Source organism: Geotrypetes seraphini, chromosome 10, assembly GCF_902459505.1.
Source record: "Geotrypetes seraphini chromosome 10, aGeoSer1.1, whole genome shotgun sequence".
NCBI lineage: Eukaryota > Metazoa > Chordata > Amphibia > Gymnophiona > Dermophiidae > Geotrypetes > Geotrypetes seraphini.
This window is the reverse complement of record NC_047093.1, coordinates 116,531,482-116,556,219: the sequence shown is the minus strand read 5'-3', so window position 1 is coordinate 116,556,219 and position 24,738 is coordinate 116,531,482. Positions and strand designations below refer to the sequence as shown.

The 24,738-nt window shown below is 45.9% G+C and overlaps 1 protein-coding gene across 1 annotated transcript in view; it reads left to right on the top strand.

Moving 5' to 3' along the window:
• The first annotated feature begins 20,135 nt into the window (after positions 1 to 20,135).
• The window catches only part of LMX1A (LIM homeobox transcription factor 1 alpha), a 448,629-nt gene continuing 444,026 nt past the window's right edge, over positions 20,136 to 24,738 (top strand). Inside the window, exons 1-2 of the mRNA XM_033959803.1 lie at positions 20,136 to 20,211; positions 23,423 to 23,609. Of these exons, the coding sequence (XP_033815694.1) occupies positions 20,136 to 20,211; positions 23,423 to 23,609 (263 nt within the window). The remainder of the gene's footprint in view (positions 20,212 to 23,422; positions 23,610 to 24,738) is intronic.

Genomic DNA, 24,738 nt, shown 5'->3' with positions numbered 1-24,738 from the left:
TTTGATCCATCGGTGGACCTCCCCTTGCACCCCGTGTCTCCACAGTTTTTTAAGCAATCTTTCGTGCGGTACCTTGTCAAAGGCTTTTTGAAAGTCAAGGTAAATGATGTCAATGGGTTTTCCTTTATCCACCTGTCTATTTACTCCCTCAAAGAAGTACAATAAGTTTGTGAGGCATGACCTACCCTTGCAGAAGCCGTGCTGGCTCGTCTTTAGCTGTCCATTGTTTTCTATGTGTTCACAGATACTGTCCTTAATCAGTGCTTCCATCATTTTTCCCGGGACCGAGGTCAAGCTCACCGGCCTGTAGTTCCCTGGGTCCCCCCTTGAACCCTTCTTGAAGATGGGCGTGACATTTGCAATTTTCCAATCCTCCGGGATCTCTCCAGTCTTTAAGGATAGGTTACATATTTGGCGAAGTGGCTCTGCTATTACGTTCCTTAGTTCCTTTAGTACCCTTGGGTGAATGCCGTCCGGACCTGGCGATTTGTCGCTCTTTAGTCTGTCTATCTGCCTGAGGACATCCTCTTGGCTTACCTCTAGTTGGACCAGCTTTTCATCCCGATCCCCATTTACGATGTCCTCCGGTTCCGGAATATTGGATGTATCCTCCCTCGTGAAGACTGACGTGAAGAACTTATTTAACCTGTCTGCTATCTCTTTTTCCTCTTTTACCACTCCTTTTTTGTCTCCATCATCCAATGGCCCCACTTCTTCCCTTGCCGGTTGCTTCCCCTTCACATATCTGAAGAACGATTTGAAGTTTGTTGCTTCCCCCGCCAGTCTCTCCTCATATTCCCTTTTAGCTTTTTTAACCACACGGTGACACTTCCTTTGGTGTTCTTTGTGTTCCATTTGGTTGTCCTTTGTTTGGTCCTTTTTCCATTTTTTGAACGATGTTTTCTTGTCACTTATCGCCTTTTTCACTGCAGTTGTTATCCACGCTGGGTTTTTTGTTCGGTTTTTTTTGCACCCCTTCCTGAATCTGGGGATGTACAGGTTCTGTGCCTCTTGCACCGTGCCCTTGAGTAGGGACCAGGCTTTTTCTACAGACTCCATCTTCCTTTCGCTACCATTGAGTTTCTTTCCCACCAGTTTCCTCATGCCATCATAATTCCCTTTTTTGAAGTTGAGTGCTGTCGCTGTGGATCTTTTCACCTTTGATGGTCCAATTTCCAGCTTGCACTGGATCATGTTGTGATCGCTGTTTCCTAGGGGTTCTAGCACCGCCACCTCCTTTGCAGGTCCCCCTAGCCCATTGAGGATTAGGTCGAGAGTTGCATCCCCCCGTGTTGGTTCCGTGACCAGCTGTTCCATGAAACAGTCCCTCGTGGTTTCCAGGAATTTGGTCTCCCTTGTGCAGTTTGAGTGTCCAATACTCCAGTCTATCCCAGGGTAGTTGAAGTCTCCCATCACCATCACGCTTCCACTTTTGCATATCTGCCTCAGCTCAGCCTCCAGGTCCTGGTCGAGTGCTTCCGTTTGTCCAGGTGGGCGATAGTACAGGCCCAATTTTATGTCTGCTCCAGCTCCTCCAGGTAGCTTAATCCATAGTGATTCCAAGTCGTCCGCCCTTACTGTTGTTTCTATCCTGGTTGAAGGTATGGAGTCCTTTATATAAAGCGCTATTCCTCCACCCTTCTTGTGTGTCCTGTCCCTCCTGTAGAGTTTGTACCCTGGTATGGCCACATCCCATTTGTTGTCGTCAGTCCACCACGTTTCTGTGACTCCTATTATGTCCAGGTCCTTTGTATTGGCTATGACTTCTAGTTCTCCCATTTTGGCTCTTGTTGTAAATTCATACTTAAATTGAATCATCTTTTTTAATTTGATATTACTAGGTCATAGACCATAGATGTCCACCCGGTACTGTCCTTAGATTCCAACTAATGGAGTTGCCGTTGAAGCTCACTCCAGCCTATCCAAACCATCTCTTCATTTGTGGGATACACACCGTAAAAGTCTTCCCAGCACCGTCCTCGTGTAATAAATTACTGGAGTTCCCGTCGAAGCCCTCCCAGCCCATCCTAAACCAAATCGCCATATATGGGACACAGTCTGCCATTCATTTATTCATCCCATGCTTTTTTTAAGTTCATCACTGTTTTTATCTCCACCACCTCCTTTGGGAGGGCATCTAGCATTAACCACTCTCTCCATGAAAAAGAATTTCCTAACATTACTCCTAAGTCTACCACCCCACAACCTCAATTTATGCCCTCTAGTTTTACCATTTTCCCTTCTCTGGGAAAGATTTGTTTTTATATTAATACCTTTCAATTATAAACATCTGTATCATATCACCCCTATTCCCTCCTCTCCTCTAGAGCAGGGGAGTCTCCAAACTTTTCACCACAAGGGCCACATTGGGTACTTTAGCACTTTTCAGTGGGCTGTAGTTTAAAAAAAAAAAACCAAAACCTCTAGATATATGAGTTTTATTGAAAGCAGAACATCACAGTCAAACAGATTTTGAAACAATCTAATTTCCCTAGCATTGGTTTCCAAATCAGCAAATCGCTTCTGAAATTGTTGTTTAAGATCTGAAATAATTTGCAAGCGAGAAAGGAAATTCTGCTTCACCCTTTATGCAATTCTGCACAGTATGGCATTTGAGCTACCTATAATGTCACAGCCCCATCCCTCCCTTCCTCCTTCTCCATCCTGTACCCCCTACCTGCTCTGTCCATCGTTCCTGCTCTTTCACTGGAATCCCTGGTGGTCCAGAGGTGTAGCGAGCAGGAGCGAGCTTTCCGTAGGCATGATTCTCTTGAAAGGTAGGTTATAGAAATGTAGGCCTGTAAAACTCTGGTCTACATTTTCGGCACCTAACTTTCTCATAGCTACGATGCTGCAAACAGCACTGTTGGGTGATTGACACACGATTAGTGGCCATTTTTTAGGCAGCTGCCAATAACGGCGCTGTTTACAGAATCTGGGCCTATGTGGTTATGTTACTTTTCTGAGCATTTGGAAGGTGCTCACAGACATCTGAATACCTCTGTTTTATACCTGAGGGATACCTAGAGCTATTTATTGTATATTGTATTTCAGCACAATTCTATAACAGAAAAGGTGCATTCTTGAGCGAGCCTTACATGTACTGTGACCCATCTGACTCGGCCATTAACAGCAAAACCTGGAGCGGCTCGGTCCCCTCATGATACCTCCTCTTCCCACTCACCCCCCAATTAGACACTCGACTCTGCTGGTGGTGAAAACCTGGCTGCAGCCCTGTTTATTGCAAATTAAAACATATAACTTAAGTATATAACATTAGCATTCGCATTCCCGTCACCTGCAACTGAAAGCTAATCACCATCAATCAATAATCACACAACTCAGTTTTATTGGAATAAATATTTGGCCGCAGCTTTATTATCTATCTGAATATTATCTTCACTTACAATACAATCTGTGTCCAAAAACCAACAAACCCCCAATGCATATTTCACACATCTCCAGGGAGCTATTCGGTGTCGAAACTAGCTCCCGTTAAGTCTTTAAATTTATAACATTCCCGCAAATATGGCCCACGGTGACGCAAGGTCATGCTTCCCCTCCCCCCAAACATGACCCACGGTGACGCAAGGCATGCTTCCCCTCCCCTCCCCCCAAACATGACCCACGGTGACGCAAGGTCATGCTTCCCCTCCCCCAAACATGACCCACGGTGACGCAAGGCATGCTTCCCCTCCCCTCCCCCAAACATGACCCACGGTGATGCAAGGTCATGCTTCCCCTCCCCCCAAACATGACCCACGGTGACGCAAGGTCATGCTTCCCCTCCCCCCAAACATGATCCACGGTGACGCAAGGCCATGCTTCCCCTCGCAGCGGTATCGCATACGAGTGTTACATTTATTTATTTATTAACTGCTCATCTCCCAGATCCAACTGGGCCAAACCCCATTTTCCGCCACAAGCGGTGACAGCCTCGAGCTTGTCACTGCTCCCCCACCTCATTAGCTGTGGCCAACATCTTTAAAACAAGTCTCCAACAAATCCTAAAGAGTACCCCAATAAAATTGGCCAAACCTATGCCTGAAAAGTAGACAGCATCAGGACAATAATGTCTAGGGAAAACAGCTGCAACAAACTTATAAGAAACCACTCTAAACCCCCAAAAGCTATCCGTAACTCCAAAAGCTTAGTATTAAACCCATTTATGCAACCACTCAATAGCAACCATGTCCCAGTCCTCCTTACACACTCAATAGAGGACCAAACAAAACAAAAGGTGTGGGAGCATTAGGGAAAACACAGACAGCAGACAACAGATCCCGCCTCAGGGGCAGTATGAAATCCTCTCCTTTTGCTGAACAAATGTCACAACCCATCAAAAGAATCAGAAGTGAAACAGAATAGGAGATTAGGAAATTGTATTTGCTGGAAAAGGATTAGCAAGAGTCATTCCCAACAAATGCTCCATACACCTAACCATAAAATCTATAGTCCATGCCCCACTGGACTCAGAAACAGCTAAGATAATCCTCCCCAGCCCACTAGAATGGTACACAAGGTACTGCACATTCCCGTTACTCCACACACACGTACAAAAGAATCCAAATTTCTGATCCTTCTAAGCAGGTGACCAGGAAATAGGCAATTGCATTTAACCTGCAGTCAACCCATATCTTCAAACAGCTACCCCTTGAACACAATAGCAAGTTGAGAAGGTGCCAGCTCACCCACTCGATAAGCTGATAAGTGCCACAAAAAGGCTAATCGCCAGAGCACCACTACAAATCATGAAGTGCACACATCAGGCAATACTGCAAACAAATGTCACCAAACCCTCATACAAAAACAAACAAACAAGTAAACCCTGCACATGGACACTGGATCACACCCCCCCCCACAACCAATTTCAGTACCAATTTCATAACTTCCATAAAATTCCCACACCAGCAAATGTCCAGTGAACCATCTTCCAAAATCATCCTACAAACAAACCATACAGAACTAATAGAACATTCGGCTGCTCCATATGAGAAAAGAGCAATGCACCTCTGGCACCCAAAAATTGCAGAAAATGAGTCAAACAAAGCAGTTTGGCTCCCAGCACCTAGCCAGCGCCTTGCAGTTCCTCGTAACCCAGTCTGAGGACATAAGCAAAGCCACCTAGAAAAAAACAAAAGGACAGATAAAGACCAAAATGTCCAGCCAGTATACCCCTCCACAGCAACAATTAACTTCTCCTCTCTCCCAGAGAGTCCATGTGCCTATCCAATGCCTTCCCCAATTCAGAAACTATTTCATGCATCTACCTCACCTTCTGTAACAACATAGTGCCATACAGTACTGCAGAGCCCAGCACTGCTGCACTGCATCTCTTGCCCTCTTACTCTGGATTTGCTGTCTAATAAAAGGGGAGTCATCTCATGTACAGTTAGGCCACATAGATATTTAAACATCACTATTATCTCCCTTCTCATGCCCTTCCTCAAAGTATACAGATGGAGATCATGAACTCAGTTCCCATATGCCTATAGGACATAGACCATCAACCCTTTCCTTTCCTTTGAACTGAACTTAAATGTACACAAAATTCACAAGGAGGTCTTACCAAAATTTTTAGAGGGGCAGCAAACTTCCATTGTCCTGCTGGCCATACTGATCCCCATGCACCCAAACATCTGTCTAGTTTTTGCTAGCACTATTATAACCTGGTTGCCTCCTGAAGCTCATCACATATAATCACACTAAACCCCACTTCTCATTCGTACACCAAGGTCTTCACCCCATAATCACACCATGCGAGCATGAAATCTGAGCTGCACAATAGGAAGCCATTCAACAAACTTTAGCCCATCCTTGTTAGGCACACCATCAGGACTGTCTGGTCCATTACTGTTTTGGCCTCCTCCACAAAAAGGCAAATCTTACTTACAACCCTACAACAATCCCACTTACAAAATTGTGAAAAGAACAAGCCCAATAACAAATCTTCAAACACACTACTGATAAGATCCCCCCTTGGCATAGCCATCTCCTGGGACCACAACCCACTGACACCTTACTGACCAACTAGTTCCTGCCCCAGACCATCAGTGGAGCCCTCATACCGAGAACACTGAGTATGATATGCCTATGAAAATGGTAAAATTACTAAAATCAAAATACACCATATTCACCACACTCTCCTTATCCAAACCCATCTCTAGTGAATCCCCAAGCTCTGTTGTAAAAGTGTTTCTATTGAGTTACTTACCAAAAAGTCAAACTTACCTGCCTGTAAAAAATGGAAACACATGAAAACAACCGAAGCATGGAAAATACATAAAGATGATCAAAAGAAATGTCACAAGGCGGTGAGGGAGGCCAAAAAGGACTATGAGGAAAAAATAGCGCAAGAAGCCAAAAACTTCAAACCCTTCTTTAGATACGTGAAAGGGAAAAAACCCGCAAAAGAGGCGGTGGGACCCCTGGACGACCAGGGAAGGAAAGGGTACATCAAGGAAGATAAACAAATTGCTGACAAACTAAATTCCTTCTTTGCGTCCGTCTTTACGGAGGAGGATACCGCTAAAATACCAGAAGCAGTGAAAGTGTTTAGTGGAGTAATAGAAGACAGCCTCACCACAGTTGAAGTGGAGTTGGACCAGATATACTACCAGATCGACAAACTTAAAAGTGACAAATCCCCTGGACCGGATGGAATTCACCCGAGAGTTTTAAAGGAATTGAAGGTTGAAATCGGAGAGCTATTGCAGAAACTTGCCAATCTGACAATCAGAACTGGACAGATACCAGAAGACTGGAAGATAGCGAATGTCACGCCAATTTTCAAAAAAGGATCGAGAGGGGAACCGGGCAACTACAGACCTGTGAGTCTTACGTCTGTCCCTGGAAAGATGGTTGAAGCACTGATCAAGGATAGCATAGTCCGGCACCTAGATACACACGACTTGATGAAACCCAGTCAACATGGGTTCAGGAAAGGGAAATCATGTTTGACGAATTTACTTCAATTTTTCGAGACCGTGAACAAGCAAATTGATAGTGGAATGCCGGTGGACATAATATATTTGGACTTCCAGAAAGCATTCGACAAAGTTCCACATGAAAGGCTTCTCAGGAAACTACAAAGCCATGGAATAGAGGGAGATATACAAAGGTGGATAGGCAAATGGTTGGAAAACAGAAAGCAGAGAGTGGGCATAAATGGAAAGTTCTCAGACTGGGAGAAAGTGACTAGTGGTGTGCCCCAGGGCTCCGTGCTTGGGCCGATCCTATTTAATATTTATATCAATGACCTGGAAGACGGAATATCCAGTGAGATCATTAAGTTTGCAGACGACACAAAGCTATGCCGGGCAATCAGATCGCAGGAGGATAGCGAGGAACTCCAGAGCGACTTGTATCAGTTAGAGAAATGGGCAGATCAATGGCAGATGAAGTTCAACGTGGAGAAATGCAAAGTAATGCATTTAGGTAGTAAGAATAAGGAATACGAGTATAGAATGTCAGGCGCAACTCTGGGTAAGAGCGAACAAGAAAAGGACCTGGGTGTACTGATAGATAGGACCCTGAAGCCGTCGGCACAATGCGCGGCAGCGGCAAAGAAAGCAAACAGAATGTTAGGCATGATAAAGAAAGGAATCACGAGTAGATCGGAGAAAGTCATAATACCGCTTTATAGAGCAATGGTCAGACCACACTTGGAATACTGTGTCCAACATTGGTCTCCCAACCTAAAGAAGGATATAAAACTGTTAGAGAGGGTGCAGAGACGAGCAACGAAGTTAATAAGAGGTATGGAGAACTTGGAATATGAGGAACGACTCAAGAAACTAGGACTGTTCTCCCTTGAGAAGAGAAGGCTGCGAGGGGACATGATCGAGACGTTCAAAATGCTGAAAGGCATCGATAAAATAGAGCAGGAAAATAAATTATTTACATTGTCCAACACGACACGGACAAGAGGACATGGTTTGAAGCTAAGGGGGGACAAGTCCAGGACAAATGTCAGGAAGTTCTGTTTTACGCAGCGAGTGGTAGACGCCTGGAATGCTCTCCCAAAGGAGGTTATCAAGGAATCCACTGTGCTGGGATTCAAAGGCAAATTAGATGCACATCTCCTTATGAGAGGCATAGAGGGATATGGGTGACTAAAACTACATCAGGTGTATACCTGACTGGGCCTCCGCGTGTGCGGATCGCCGGACTTGATAGACCATGGGTCTGATCCGGAGATGGCAGTTCTTATGTTCTTATGTTCTTATGTTCTTATGTATATCCCAAGTGCTGCCTTTTTTCCATTTGTTGTGGAGAGAAACCACATCCTCCCTGCTGTATTCCTGCATTACCCACTCCCGACTCTAAAGAAGCAGTGAGAAGGTAGTCAGCAGAGTCACCAGAACTACCCCCAAATTCCTGCATTACCCTTGGATGTACCTTGCAGTATCCACCCATAGTTCTAACGAACCCTCACAAACCCAAGCCACTGAAAATCAATCAGGGTTTATTACACCTCCTGCCCCAGTCACATGAGGTGTTTGTACACCCTCCTCCCCAAACACTTCAGCTGTGAACCCAGAACAGAAAATATTAGTGAAGAAGTCAGCTATCTTTTTTTTCAGCTGCTACTTATTGCCCCCTTAGATTCCACAATATCACTTTTGCATGTCTTTCTATCCCTAATAAATCTAAAAATGTCTTGTACCCCATCATTACCGTGGCAGCTATTTATCCTTCCTGCCCATCCTTCCTACCCATCTCCATCTTCACTTTCCAGACTACTCGACTAACCCCCCTTAACTCTATCCAATAGTGCCTCTGATGCCTTGCACCTCATAAGAACATAAGAATTGTGAGACTGGGACAGACCAAAAAGTCCAGCAAGAACAGTATCCTGTTTCCAACAGTAGCTAACCCAGGATCCAAGAACCTAGTGAGATCCTATAATCCAAATTCCATGCCCTAGTAATAAAACAGAAATTATGCTGCCTATCATAGGAATAAGTAGAGGATTTCCCCAAGCCATCTCAATAATGGCCTTTCTTTTAGGAAAGTATCCAAACCTTTTTTAAACCCCGCTAAGCTAACTGATTTTACCTCATTCTCCAGCAATAAGAACATAAGAACATAAGCAGTGCCTCTGCTGGGTCAGACCACAGATCCATCCCGCCCAGCAGTCCGCTCCCGCGGCGGCCCAACAGGTCATGAATCACCCCTTGGTTTCTCATCGAAGTCCTATCTTCCCATCAAATTCCTGACCCTTTGTCCCCGCACCCCTTTCAGTACCCTACGATCTCTTTGTCCCTCAGGAATCCGTCCAATCCCTGTTTGAATCCCTGTACTGTATTCTGCCTGATCACTTCCTCCGGGAGCGCATTCCATGTGTCCACGACCCTTTGGTGAAGAAAAACTTCCTTGCATTTGTCTTGAACCTATCCCCCTTCAGTTTCTCCGAGTGCCCCCTCGTACCTGTTGTCCCTCTCAGTCTGAAGAACCTGTCCCTATCCACCCTCTCTATGCCTCTCAGGATTTTGAAGGTCTCTATCATATCTCCCCTGAGCCTCCTCTTTTCCAGAGAGAAGAGACCCAGCTTATCCAGCCTCTCGGCGTATGGGCAGTTTTCCAGCCCTCTTACCAGCTTCGTTGCTCTCCTTTGGACTCTCTCAAGTACCGCCATGTCCTTCTTGAGGTGCGGCGACCAATACTGAACGCAGTATTCCAGATGCGGGTGCACCATCGCCCGATATAGTGGCATGATGACTTCCCGCGTCCTGGTTGTGATACCTTTCTTTATGATGCCCAGCATCCTGTTGGCTTTTTTCGACGCTGCTGCGCACTGTGCGGATGGCTTCATTGATGCATCCACTAGCACACCCAAGTCTCTCTCAAGTCCGCTGTCTCCCAGCAGTGCCCCCCCCATTTTGTAGTTGAACAATGGGTTCTTATTTCCTATATGCATGACCTTGCATTTCTCAACGTTAAAGCGCATTTGCCATTTGTTTGCCCAGTCTTCCAGCTTGTCCAGGTCCCTTTGCAGGTCCTCACACTCCTCCCTGGTCCTAACTCTGCCGCAGAGTTTGGTATCGTCTGCAAATTTTATAACCTCGCATTTTGCCTCCGTTTCCAGGTCATTGATAAATATGTTGAAGAGTAGCGGCCCCAGCACCGATCCCTGCGGCACACCGCTCGTGACTCCCCGCCAGTCAGAATATTGGCCCTTTACTCCGACCCTCTGCAGTCTACCTGACAGCCAGTGCTTGATCCATCTCTGTACATCCCCGCCCACCCCGTGGTTCCACAGCTTCTTAAGCAGCCTTTCATGTGGCACCTTGTCAAAAGCCTTTTGAAAATCGAGGTAAATGATGTCTATGGGTTCCCCTTTGTCCACCTGACTTCTTATTCCCTCAAAGAAGTACAGTAGGTTCGTAAGGCATGACCTTCCCTTACAGAATCCGTGCTGGCTTGTTCGCAGTAAGTCATTTTTCTCGATGTGTTCGTAAATGTTGTCCTTGATCATCGCTTCCACCATCTTCCCTATAACTGAAGTCAGGCCTGTAGTTCCCGGGGTCACCCCTCGATCCCTTCTTAAAGATAGGTGTGACATTCGCCAGTTTCCAGTCCTCTGGCACCTCTCCTGTTCTCAGGGATAGGTTGCAAACATGCTGGATTGTGCCAGCTATTTCCTGTCTTAGTTCCTTTAGAACCCTTGGGTGGATCCTGTCCAGTCCCGGCGATTTGCCGCTTTTTAGCCTGTCTATCTGTTTGAGGACATCCTCCTGACTTACCTCTATATGCTCCAATTTTTCGGCCTGTTCCCCACTCATGAGCTCCTCTGAGTCTGGTATATTGGATGTGTCTTCGCACGTGAAGACCAACGAGAAGAACGTGTTCAACCTCTCAGCTACCTCTTTGTCCTCCTTAATCACTCCTTTCCTATCCCCATCATCCAACGGCCCCACCTCCTCGCTCGCTGGTTGCTTCCCCTTTACGTAACTGAAGAATGCCTTGAAGTTTTTCGCCTCCCTGGCCAGCCCCTCCTCGTATTCCCTTTTTGCTTTTCTAACCTCTTGGTGGCATTCCTTTTGGCAATTCCTGTGCTCCTGGTGATTTTCCTCTGTTGGGTCTTTTTTCCATCTCCAGAAGGACACTTTCTTGTCACTTATTGCCCTCTTTACTTCAGTTGTCATCCAAACTGGGCTTTTTGACCGCTTGTTCTTACAGCCTTTCCTGAAACTGGGGATGTACAGGTTTTGTGCTTCCTGCAGGGTGTCCCTGAATACATCCTAAAGCTGTTCTTGAGCTTCCTCCCCACCATTTCCCTCATAGCAACATAGTTCCCTTTCCTGAAGTTGAGCGCAGTCGATGCGGCCCTCCTCACTATGGGTGTCCCCCTTTCTAATGTGAATCTGATTACGTTGTGATCACTGTTGCCTAGTGGTCCTCCCACTTCTACCCCTCTTGCAGGCCCCCCTAATCCGTTAAGGATGAGGTCAAGAGTAGTTCCCCCTCGCGTCGGTTCCTTGACTAGTTGTTCCATGAAGCAGTCCCTCACAGCTTCTACAAATTCCGTTTCCCTGGTGCAGTTGGAGTGACCCGTACTCCAGTCTATCCCCGGGTAGTTGAAATCCCCCATCACTGTTACATTTCCAGTACTGCATTCCTGCTTCAGTTCCGCTTCCAAGTCATGTCCGATGCATCCGGCGTACCAGGTGGACGATAATACAGCCCCAGTTTTATGTCTGCACCTTTGGTTCCCGGCAATTTGACCCATAGTGATTCCAGCCCCTCTGCCTTTGTCGCCATATCCATCCTGACCGAGTAGATAGAGTCCTTTATGTATAGTGCTATGCCTCCCCCCTTCTTGTGGGTCCTATCCCTCCTGTAGAGCTTGTACCCTGGCAGCGCCACATCCCATTGATTGTCCTCTATCCACCAAGTTTCCGTAATTCCAATTACATCCAGGTCCTCCCCTTTGGCCATGACTTCCAGTTCACCCATCTTGGCCCTGAGGCTTCTTGCATTCGTGTATAAGCACTGTAGGTCCCGGCGTTTGTCCCCCACCTCTGCTTTTACCTGGGCCGCCTTCCCTTGAGTTTCGGGCTGTTCACCCGTTAACTATGCCTCTGCTTTACCCTCATCCTTTACCCTCTCAAATTTCTGCCTCCTCGTGTCCCCTCCACCCCCCTTCCCCACTTTTCCTCGGAAATTTCCTGCCTTGCCAGTCCCCTCCCATGCTATTGTCCCCTGGGCCTTGGTTTGATCCCTCTTACCTTGTGGCTCCTCCTTATTGCCTTCTGCTTGCACTCTGGTTGCACCCCACCCCCCTGAATCCCCTGAATCCCCCTGCCGCTTAAGTCCCTCACAGCAAGTTGCTGTTACCTGGTGCTTCCCTCGCTGTCTGATCTCGAGCTCCATCGGTTCCCCGTCCTCCTCCCTGTAGTCATCCCATTCAGCATCCTTTCTGGATACCGTTGTCCGAAGCGTCATCAGGTCTGCTGTCGGCTTTCCCCCTCTCCTTAATTTAAAGCCCTCTCGATCTCCTTCTTCATGTTGGCTGCCAGTATTCTTGTTCCCGCCGTGCTCAGGTGCAGGCCGTCATGCCTGTAGAGCTTGCTCTTTCCCCAGAAGGACGACCAGTTCCTCACAAAGTGGAAGCCCTCATCTTCGCACCATTTTCTCAGCCACGCATTCACATCCTGGAGCTCGGCCTGCCTCCTTGCATCTGCCCTCGGGACCGGCAGGATCTCTGAGAAGGCTATCCTCTGTGTCCTCCGTTTCAGCTTCCTTCCCAGGACCCTGAACTGGTCCGTTAGCACAGGCATGCTGAAGTTCCTCCGGCTCACATCATTTGTTCCATGAATTACATAGATTAATCACATGTTGTGTGAAGACATATTTCTCTGGTTTGTTGTAAATCTAGTACTTAATAGCTTCATTGCACACCCCCTAGTCCTAATATTTTTGGAAGGAGTGAACAAGCAATTCACATCCACCCTTTTCTCTGCACTCCACTCAGTAGTTCCTATACATGACATACACAATAACTTTGTTCAAGTTTGCTCACTACTTACCTAGATGATTCCCCACTAACACCATAAAAACTTTTCCCTTTAATTTCTCCAGCACAAATAAACCAAACCCTCATTTTTATTACAATGCCCTCCTTTCCACAGAGACAGACACCAAGAAATCTATTTCCCCCTAACAAACCCAGAAAAAACAACAACCCACAAGTACATAATATGAATGTACCTGAAACACCAAGAACAGGTCATCTCCAGCTAAGCTAACAAATCAGGACAGCTGACACCAAGCTGAATCGGCACAGAAAGAATGCCAGTTACAGGAAGATACAAGGCCACAGCACAAAAGAAAAATTAGGAAAATGGCCCCTATTGACACTCCAAACAAAATTTTAAATCACAATGCTGCAAAAATAGTGATGCCGTACAGTCATGCAGCCGCTGAGCACATAACTATTGCAATGGCAGCTGCCAGTGCTCCTCAGCTCCCAGACACGGGAACACCAAATCTGCGAAGGCCGCAAATCCACAACTCTGCCTAGCTGTAAAAAACAAACACCTGAATGCAGCATCAGCACCTCCCAACTCCCTCCTTACCTCTAACACCAGAATTTCATGTCAAATCATCAAACCTTTCCATAAGTGCCCAACCGTGTGGCACACAGAGCAGCTAGTCACTATCCTCGTGAACTAAAGACCTGCCAGCTCCCCTAAACTAGCCTACTAAGAAACAACCTGGCAAAATTACACCTCAACGAAAGACCTCTCTGTGTCACACAAAATAACCCCAACAGGTAAGTCCCTCTCTCACACACTGTACATTAGCGAGCAAACACCTTTCACATCCCATCTCCCTCACAGCCAACCCACTCTGCCCACGGTCGTGCAGACAACTCACCAAATGGCAGCCCAACGCTAACTGCTGCTCCACACAGGGGACTGTTGTACTGCCAGGCTGTGAAACCTCCACAGAAGAGCCCAAACTGCCCCTCTCCATTGCAGTCTCTGCTTAATCAGGCAACAAATCCAGCACCTGGCAGACAAAATACTCTGACTAAAACACAGACACAGAGAAAGTTAACAAGGTAAAAAATTCCCTTACTCAAAATAAACCAAACTTCCTAACATTAAAATCACAATGAAAAAGAATATTTTTAGTAAGAATTAATATACTCTGAAGCGAATAATCTTTTCCTGAAGAGACTACTCTACTGTTCCCCTTTCCTCACAGAGTTCACTCCAGCCTGCCACAACATCCAACCAATCATATGACTGCTCCACCCCATCACCTAAGCAACCTCCCTAATCATTTTTCTTTCTTACAAGCTCTGTCTATTAACCCTTTCTTACTTCCTCTTATAAAATTGTCAATCCTTATTCTACAGACCCTTGATAACACCTCATATATTCCCCTTAACCTCTGTCCCCCCTCCCCCCATCATTCAATAAATATTACCGTATTTTCGCGGATATAACGCGCACCCGTGTAAAACGCGCACACGGGTATAGCGCGCAGAAATCACAATGACATGTACAAAAACTTTTGTATACCGCGCTCACGGGTATACCGCGCATGATGCCCGACGCTCCTTTCGCCCGCCCTGACTTTCCGTGCGCTGTCCCGACTCTCCGTTCACCCCCCCTGACTTCCGTGCACTGCCCTGACTTTCCGTGCGCTGTCCCGACTCTCCGTTCACCCCCCCTGACTTCCGTGCACTGCCCTGACTTTCCGTGCGCTGTCCCGACTCTCCGTTCACCCCCCCTGACTTTCCGTGCACTGTCCCCCCTTGAAGTCCTGTCCCCCCTTGAAGGTCTGTCCCCATCCTGAAAGCCTGATGCCCCCCCCCCGACGTCCGATACATCCCCCCCCCCCGGCAGGACCACTCGCACCCTCACCCCGAAGGACCGCCGACTCCCCAACAATATCGGGCCAGGAGGGAGCCCAAACCCTCCTGGCCACGGCGACCCCCTAACCCCACCCCGCACTACATTACGGGCAGGAGGGATCCCAGGCCCTCCTGCCCTCGACGCAAACCCCCTCCCCCCAATGACCGCCCCCCCCCAAGAACCTCCGCCCGTCCCCCAGCCGACCCGCGACCCCCCTGGCCGACCCCCACGACACCCCCACCCGCCTTCCCCGTACCTTTGTGTAGTTGGGCCAGAAGGGAGCCCAAACCCTCCTGGCCACGGCGACCCTCTAACCCCACCCCGCACTACATTACGGGCAGGAGGGATCCCAGGCCCTCCTGCCCTCGACGCAAACCCCCCTCCCCCCCCAATGACCGCCCCCCCAAGAACCTCCGACCGCTCCCCCAGCCGACCCGCGACCCCCCTGGCCGACCCCCACGACCCCCCCACCCCCCTTCCCCGTACCTTTGGTAGTTGGCCAGACAGACGGGAGCCAAACCCGCCTGTCCGGCAGGCAGCCAACGAAGGAATGAGGCCGGATTGGCCCATCCGTCCTAAAGCTCCGCCTACTGGTGGGGCCTAAGGCGCGTGGGCCAATCAGAATAGGCCCTGGAGCCTTAGGTCCCACCTGGGGGCGCGGCCTGAGACACATGGTCGGGTTGGGCCCATGTGCCTCAGGCCGCGCCCCCAGGTGGGACCTAAGGCTCCAGGGCCTATTCTGATTGGCCCACGCGCCTTAGGCCCCACCAGTAGGCGGAGCTTTAGGACGGATGGGCCAATCCGGCCTCATTCCTTCGTTGGCTGCCTGCCGGACAGGCGGGTTTGGCTCCTGTCTGTCCGGCCAACTACCAAAGGTACGGGGAAGGGGGTGGGGGGGTCGTGGGGGTCGGCCAGGGGGGTCGCGGGTCGGCTGGGGGGGCGGTCGGAGGTTCTTGGGGGGGGCGGTCGTTGGGGGGGGAGGGGGGTTTGCGTCAAGGGCAGGAGGGCCTGGGATCCCTCCTGCCCGTAATGTAGTGCGGGGTGGGGTTAGGGGGTCGCCGTGGCCAGGAGGGTTTGGGCTCCCTTCTGGCCCGATATTGTCGGGAAGTCGGCGGTCCTTCGGGGTGGGGGTGCGAGTGGTCCTGCCGGGGGGGATGTATCGGACGTCGGGGAGTCGGCCGGGCAAGAGGGCTTGGGCTCCCTCTTGCTCCGATCGTGGATGCGGGTGCGGGTGGGAGCGCGTGCGAGCGGTCGTTCGGGGTGGGGGTGCGAGCGGTCCTGCTGGGGGGGTGAATCGGGCGTCGGGCGGGGTGGGAACTATGTTTAAAAACTTTTGTATACCGCGCTCAGGCATATAACGCGCGAGGGGTATGCGCGGTAGGTAAAAACGCGTATAACGCGCGCGTTATATCCGCGAAAATACGGTACTAGCCGGTGACATCAGCTCAGCTAATGTTGTATCACACCAGATGAATCTGGTGTTCTTCTTTATTAACACATATTTAACAAACACAATTGTATAACCATAACACCTTGCTCCCGAGCTACAGTAACTATTTAATGGCCCCTAACCCCGCCGTACGAGCAAGGGTCCGAGGGGTGGCATGTCCCCATATGCCCCATTGTCTAGGATCATCCAACCCACCAGGCACGGCTCCCAGTTGGCCCACCGCTCATCCCATGATGAGCCCAGCAGTCAGTAGCTCGGGATACCACTACCTGAACTACCCTAACTTGCTCCCATGTCCTATCGCGGGGCAGGTGGGCGGGAAAGCTGCCTCGGAGGATCAGATTTGGGTCATCCAAGGGTTGCTCCTATATACCCCTCCCATCACCTTCTACGGCCGCAGCCTCCCACCAATCCGGGTCTTTCCCTCAGAAAGAAAGCCCCCCCTTAGTCTGTCTCTAACTGGCCTCCCTAAGCTAACCGGAACCCCCCTCTCCCCCCCCCCCCCCCCGATGGGTAACCTTGCGGGCCTCCCAGCTCTGAATTAAAGTCGCCCGTTGAGATGGGCTCTCGGGCTTTTTGTTCTTGAGAAGAGGTACTTTTTCTGCAGAAGTGATGAGCTTGACACCTACACCCAAATTCTATAAATAGCACTTTTTAAATTGGATAACAAGCCAATTAGCACTGATAATTGGCTTCTTAACAAGAAACCATTAGTGTTAATTGGTTTTAATTTAAATTTATGTGCCTAAAATTTATGTGTGGTATTAGAAAGGGGGCATAAACTTATGAGGGTCATGGACGGATTCAGGGTGTTCCTCAGAGTTATTCATGTAGTTATAGAATAAGAGGCATCCATGCCTAAATTTAGCTGTGGGGTTTTGCACCACATTTTCATTGGTACCTATGGTGGTGTCTAAAGTTTGGTGCAGCTCCCAGGAAGAAGCACTATTCTGTTCTATACATGAAACCTAACTTAAGGGGAGGGGGAGGTTGCATGCTGATTTTATTTTTAGGCAAGATTCTCAAAACTCTAATGCGGTCGCTAAACTGTTTTCCGGCAGTTAGCCTGCACGCATTTTAGCTGCGGATTATCAAAACGTATTATCTCTGTCTTTAGTGAGGTTTCTAGCAGTCTCCAACAATGGCATGCAAATGTGCTATTTGAGATTGAAATGAGCCCTCCGGTGGATTCTTAAAAATCACAGAGGCATTTTCGAAGAGCGGTGTCAGCTTTTGGCTACAAAAAGCAGCGACAAGTCCGGGGGTGCCATAACAGTGCCAGCACTTGTGTTTTGACTGTGGCTAATGAAAAAAAAATGTGTATCTATATATTTCATAAGTGGAGGGTAATAAAATCTCGCCTCTGTTGTGTTTATGGGAGAACATAAGAACATAAGAACATAAGCATTGCCTCCGCTGGGTCAGACCCGAGGTCCATCGTGCCCAGCAGTCTGCTCACGCGGCGGCCCAACAGGTCCAGGACCTGCACAGTAATCTTCTATCTATACCCTTTTCATACGTGCTTGTTAAAAGCCAACTTTTCTTCTTGAGCGCATGTCTGATACCCCAGTCTTGTGTGTTTCTGGCTGTGAGTCATGATTAAATTTTACATAAAAACTAATTACAAGATTTACCTGAATCATAGTAGTTTTTTTTGTAGAGAAAGGCAGGGCGTGTTTGATAAAAGTCAATGTAGCTTCTCCCCTCCCTTCCTCTCCCCTCCCATTCGTCTAATAGCTCTTGTATGCCTATGATTGACACACCGCTTACGGATTACACGCATTTGCTATACATGCTCAACACTCGTTTGCAATAGCAACTGCTCGCAACGGGTTGCACTGGATGACCAGCTAGTTTTACGACACCACAGCTTTAATGACTGACCGCTACAGACACATGTGTCGCGCGCATATTCTATGCTCAAACAATGCCCCTGTTGATTGTATTGCATTGCTTTCCAGTGACATGCACATATTCATGCTTCTTTCCTTGCATATTTTGTGCATGTGCCATTCAGCGACTCAACGCATGTAAATTGAGCGAATCTCCCCCCACTGTCTTGCTTTTTTAAATTTGCTATCACAATGGCTGCATTAGCAGACCGTTGCTTTTTAACGCGGGTTTTTGAGAATCTTGCCCCCAGTCCTAATGCTTACAATGAATCTCTGCTTTGTACTCTTCCAGGATATAGAAGTCCATTATAACACTTCAGATGCAGGATGGTAGTTCTCGTCTGTGTTAAAGGTTTTTCCTTGATTTAATTTATTTTTCATTGTTAAAGATACATTGAAAACACCAGATATGCAGCCTCAGATTGGTCCCTACAGCAGTTCTGTTTTTGATTTTTCTGGCTTATCATTTCTTCAAAAGTGGAAGAAATCAATCACACCCCTCAAAGTGGGTTTTCTGTAATCCTCAGTGCCAAGCTTGAACTGGGAATCCTTCGTTTGTGTACCGAGGTTCGCAGTTAGACTTGCTCACTTACAAACTACCAACGCGTTCAAACTCGTAACTTGTTCAAGAAATTTCAAAGAATTTCCATTACCTCAAATTTCACCTCCTATATCCTTTGGAGACTGTTTCAGGTGGCAAGCTATCCCTTATTCTTTCTTTCTTTCTTTCTCAAAAAAGAGGGATGGCTACAAAGAGACGAAGAGAGTGTAGACATAGGATAAGTTAGAGAAGGTGGTAGTGGTTTTGTGTATGTGTTTGTTGGGGGGATGGTGGTGGTGAAGGAAACAGCAGAGGGGAGGAGAGGAGAGGGCGATGGAGCAGAAAAAGACTGAGACAGATTCTGGGCTATGAGATACCAGGCTACAAGAGATGTTTCAGAGGAAAGACGTCGGGATATAAAGGCGGAGAGCCTGCTACAGATCTTTCTCCGACAGAAAACCCTACTCTGCCGGGAAAAGCAAATAGAAGGGCTGTTCGGAGGGGAGGGGAGAGGCAGAAGGGCTGGAGGAAGTGTCCTGAAAACTGACAGCTAAGCATCTACAAACTTTTCCGTATGACTGCATTACACAAGACGGCTTCTATCAGCCTGCTTGTCAAGTGAACTACAAGCGCTGCTGGATATAACCTGAATTTTATGAAGGCATTCATGCCAGGATTTCAAGTTTCTTTCGCTACAGAAAAAAAAATCTCCGGAAAAATCGAAACTTTGCATCTTTTTTTTTCCAAGCCAGCAGGTAAATAGCACATTATTTAGCCCTCGCAATTAGCAGCAGGCCTGTAGAATGAATTATTTGTGTTATTCTACAAGATTTTTACTAGTTCTGTGGTTCATGTTTTTTGTATCTTGTGTATGGATAGTTTTCTTGTGTTCTTTACAGTGATAATTCAAATTTACAATGTGCTGTTAAGCATCCTTAAAAAAATAGAATTCCAGATGACATTCTATCCCAAAGAATAGCTTTATAAAACTAAAACATATATTTATACTATATTTAAATTAATACCCAGATATCTTCAAAACAACTTGGCAATTGCTTTTTTATTATATTGATTAGCTAAACCAAAGCAACTTGCCTTTTTTGTGTGTCTTCGCAAACTGATATGGAATAAGGCATTTGTTCATAAATCTGAAATTCATATTTCTAATTTTGCAATACATTCACACTTAAATTACCTTATACTCTATTGGGATGATGATTTCAAGAAAAAATTTACAATAATAATTTATATTTAAATAAAGATATTATATATACACATACTTTTTTTCCCTCCCGAATGCCTGCTTTATACCATCTGACTTACTGGGTAAGAAGAATGTTAGTTAATATTTTAAACTTAATTTTGAAAATTACAGAAAAATGTTGGATGGATTGAAAATGGAAGATAATTTGCAAACTGACATCAAAACGTCGGCAACTTTCTCCTCACTTCTGGGTAAGTTTTGTTATTTGTGTGTTTAGTGAAGGCCCTTTAAGAAATATTCTCTGCCATTCAAAGCAGAGATAAATGAAATGTCCTTCCAATCAGAGCATGATTTAGTGCACTTGAAACCTCTATTTGCAAAAGTTTAAACATTTATATGTTCTATTCAATTGCTTATTGTCTTCTCTTGTCTCACTAATGGGGAATTTATCAAAATGTCATTTGAAAAGCTTATAATTAAAACAAATACAGATCGGCAACAATTAAGCAATAACTATATTATTATTGTACACATTTTTGATTAAGAACATAATGGTCATTTGATGTGAAAACAAAAATAAACGTTTCAGCATTCAGGTTTTGTTAAAGTCCAATATAAAATTTGTGAAATGTTAAAACTCCGGTCATGTGAGTGTTTGAGATTTTTAGAACAGGAATACATAACTTTACTGATTTTTCAGTATTTTTTCAATGAAATGTTCCCGTTAGTAAATATTACTCTGTATACACATTTTACATAAGAACATAAGAAATGGCTTCGCCGGATCAGACCCTAGGTCCATCCAGTCTGGTGACCCGCACCCGCGGAGGCCAAGCCAGGTGTTCCCTGTTGAGAAACCTTGTTTACTCGTGTCCCTCAATGTGATTTGCGAGAAGGTGTGCATCCAACTTGCCCTTGAATCCCGGAATGGTGGTCTTGAAAAAAAATCTAGAAGGTCTGTGGAAATTGCAAACTAATTACAAAAGCAGGGCCGTCTGTGGACCAGTGTAATAAATACACTGCACTGCTTGAGAAATGAAGAGATTTCTTTGTCTTACTCGTATATTTGTAGTGTGGAGAAAATTTGCGACTTGTTTTGGATTTAAGCTCAAAGAAACCTGCAGATCGGTATCTTCAGTAAAACCTTTCCATACCTAGCTCAAGTTAGATGAGAGAGCTCCTCAGCTAGTCCTCAGACCACAAGGGCAAGTTTTCTGCAAAATTCATTGTTGCACTGCATCCACACAAAGTATGCTGGAGACCTACTTAAGATGCAAATATGTTTTACTTCATAAACAAAAATGTGCATGTTCAGATCAGCTGGCAGATTCCTTGCTTTTTGGATGTATGGCTTTCAGTTTCTATTTATTCAAAGAAATTCATTTAGCTACAGTTAATGTCTATCCTTTTCCATAGATTTGATAGCTTTTTATAGTTTCAAAAAAGACGCCTCAGCCCCACCACATATGATATTTTATACAGCGGGAAGCATATTGTGGCGCTTCATCATTGGCTGTCAATTTTTGAGTATTATTTTCTCCTTTTTATCTTTTGTTTTCTATATGTATTACTCCTTATAAATACTTTTAAGAAATAAATATTTCAAATACACTTTGCTTCTTCAGTGTCATGATATATACTTTAAAAGTAGATGGTACTTATCTCAGCCAAAACCTGGGGAGTCAGACCCGACATGTTTCACACAACCGAGTGTTTTATCAAAGGTCTCCCTGTAAAATATAGAGCAGAAGCTGTCACATACAATTGTGTCCTGCCCCTCTCCTATCCAAGTTGTGTTCAGAATTAGTCTTAGTATTGTCTAGTATGCTCACCAAGGCTGCCGCTGTCATCCGACTCCAATTTAATTATGAGAAAAGATGGCGGCGGCGTCCTTCGCCTGAAGTTTAAATCCTACCTCTCTAACAACAATGTATCCGCCCCCTGCAGCTCATTGGTCCCAACTAAAGTTACATCATCGATCCCCACTCGATTTCACTATTCAGCCCGTGGGGCTCAACAGTGTCCAGCGAGAAAATAAATCTTTGCTCGCTCTCATTAAGCTTGACCAGATCGCCCCCTCCATCCCACCCTCTCACAAATCTCGCATTTCAAATAGGATTATGCATGCACCTCTGGTTGAGCACTGGTTGAGGTTAAAACATACTACCACTGATCTGAGATGGCGTGTCATTAAAAAAGTGACAGGGTGGGATGGAGGGGGCGATCTGGTCAAGCTTAATGAGAGCGAGCAAAGATTTATTTTCTCGCTGGACACTGTTGAGCCCCGCGGGCTGAATAGTGAAATCGAGTGGGGATCGATGACATAACTTTAGTTGGGACCAATGAGCTGCAGGGGGCGGATACATTGTTGTTAGAGAGGTAGGATTTAAACTTCAGGCGAAGGACGCCGCCGCCATCTTTTCTCATAATTAAATTGGAGTCGGATGACAGCGGCAGCCTTGGTGAGCATACTAGACAATACTAAGACTAATTCTGAACACAACTTGGATAGGAGAGGGGCAGGACACAATTGTATGTGACAGCTTCTGCTCTATATTTTACAGGGAGACCCTTGATAAAACACTCGGTTGTGTGAAACATGTCGGGTCTGACTCCCCAGGTTTTGGCTGAGATAAGTACCATCTACTTTTAAAGTATATATCATGACACTGAAGAAGCAAAGTGTATTTGAAATATTTATTTCTTAAAAGTATTTATAAGGAGTAATACATATAGAAAACAAAAGATAAAAAGGAGAAAATAATACTCAAAAATTGACAGCCAATGATGAAGCGCCACAATATGCTTCCCGCTGTATAAAATATCATATGCGGTGGAGTGGTGGGGCTGAGGCGTCTGTTTTGAAACTATAAAAAGCTATCAAAACTATTGAAATAATCCAGACAATATTATATATCTACCTGCATTATATCGGACTGGATACAATATTTACTTATTAAACCCTCGACACACTTCTAATAATATCCTTTTCCATAGTCACATCTTTCTTTTTTTTTTTTTTTTAGGAGATACAGTATTTAGGAAGGTGTGCTGAAAAGTTCTCAACCCAACTAAGAAAATAATTTAGGAAGTTGGTTGATTGGACAGAGAACATTTCAGCAACCCTTTGTAAATGCAACTATGTAAAGGATTTTAGAATGATATATACTGTACTAATTTGGGAAACCAGTAACAGCCCCCAGCCATCCTGATGCTTTAAAAATGTGTTCTTTGGAAGGATTAAATCCAAGAAGCTGTGCTCCCAGGGACTTTCTTGGCTGATTCCCTGTTTGGAGGCTTTGACTGTACTTGCATCACTTCCATATATAATTATGTTAATAGGAATGTATTCCTCCCATTGGTATACTACTGGATTTGATGAACCCCATTTTTGAACATTGCTAGTATGAAGATTAAAGTCAGTTAGTGCACCTCTTGGGCTCTGGTTATGTTTGTTTGCAGGGCAAGATCTGAAGCAGAAATCAGTTTGTGAGGGCTGCCAGAGAGTGATTTGCGACCGGTTCCTGCTTCAACTGAATGACACTTTGTGGCATGAGCGCTGTGTGCAGTGTGCTCTGTGCAAGGAGTCCCTGGAAAGCAGCTGCTTCTACCGGGAAAAGAGACTCTACTGCAAGCAGGACTATGAAAAGTAAGTGTGCTCCACTCAGGGCAGGATTAATTCATCGAGGGCCCCTAGGCACCCTAGGCACCCTGCCCCGCCCCACCCCACCATGCGCCCTGGCGTAAACAGGAAGCTGTGTCAGAGGGAAGCTTTGAGCAAGCAGCACCGCTTGCACAATTACAGTTCCCGTTGCCTTTCTTACCCGTGTTGCTTGCTTGTCTTACTTTCCATTGATGGGGGGGCACATTGCTGATCGGGGTGGGGCCCGCGTTGCCGATCGATGCTGAAGGGGCCTATTGCCGCTTGAAAAAATAATGCTGATGCCCTCCATCGTGCCCCCCTGACCATTTCGGGCCCTAGGCACATGCCTACTTGGCCTATTGGTTAATCCTGCCCTTGCTCCGCTAACATCTTTCGACTCCCCCTGCCACTGGCAGAAAGAGAGCAAAAATCATTTGCAGTGCTGTCTTGTCTTATTCTAAAATAATTGAGAATTACAAGTAATTAGCTCATTTTTGCCTTAAATATAGGAAGGAAAAATTGAGTCTTATAATTATCATAATCAAATTAACCGATCCAAATGTCTGTTATATAGGACAAGTCAGAATTTTAATGCTGTGGTGGTATTTTGGAAAATGTTTATATTCTCTTATTATTAAATTTATATTTCCACAGAAAGCTTATGGTTAGTTGAGCTTAGGTAAATATCTACCGTATACATCCTATTATGGGAACTGAATTATTTAAGAGGAGCCTTTAAGAGAGGCTTGATTTTTTTAAAATATGTTTTCTTTTCTTTGTTTTTACATTCACATTACATACACCTCCAAACAGTGCAACTAGAACAAATTTATTTTACCAACAAATTACTTTCTTATTCCATCGCTTTTTTAAGCATATGAAATTAAATTGGACACCGCTACATGAACTTTTGGGGGAACTTGAAGGATAGGGAATAAGATGCAAACTGTGCCTGACAAATTGGTGCTTGATAGTGTCAGGAAGTCATAGACACTCACCTGAGTCCTTACACGAGGTATGCCATACCAGGGGCTGCTGAAAATTCCTCAGTCCAACCAAGAAGAGAATGATGCGGAGCCACAAAACTTACAAGTTAATCCACACTTTTCTTGACATTTTTCATTTCATTTAATAT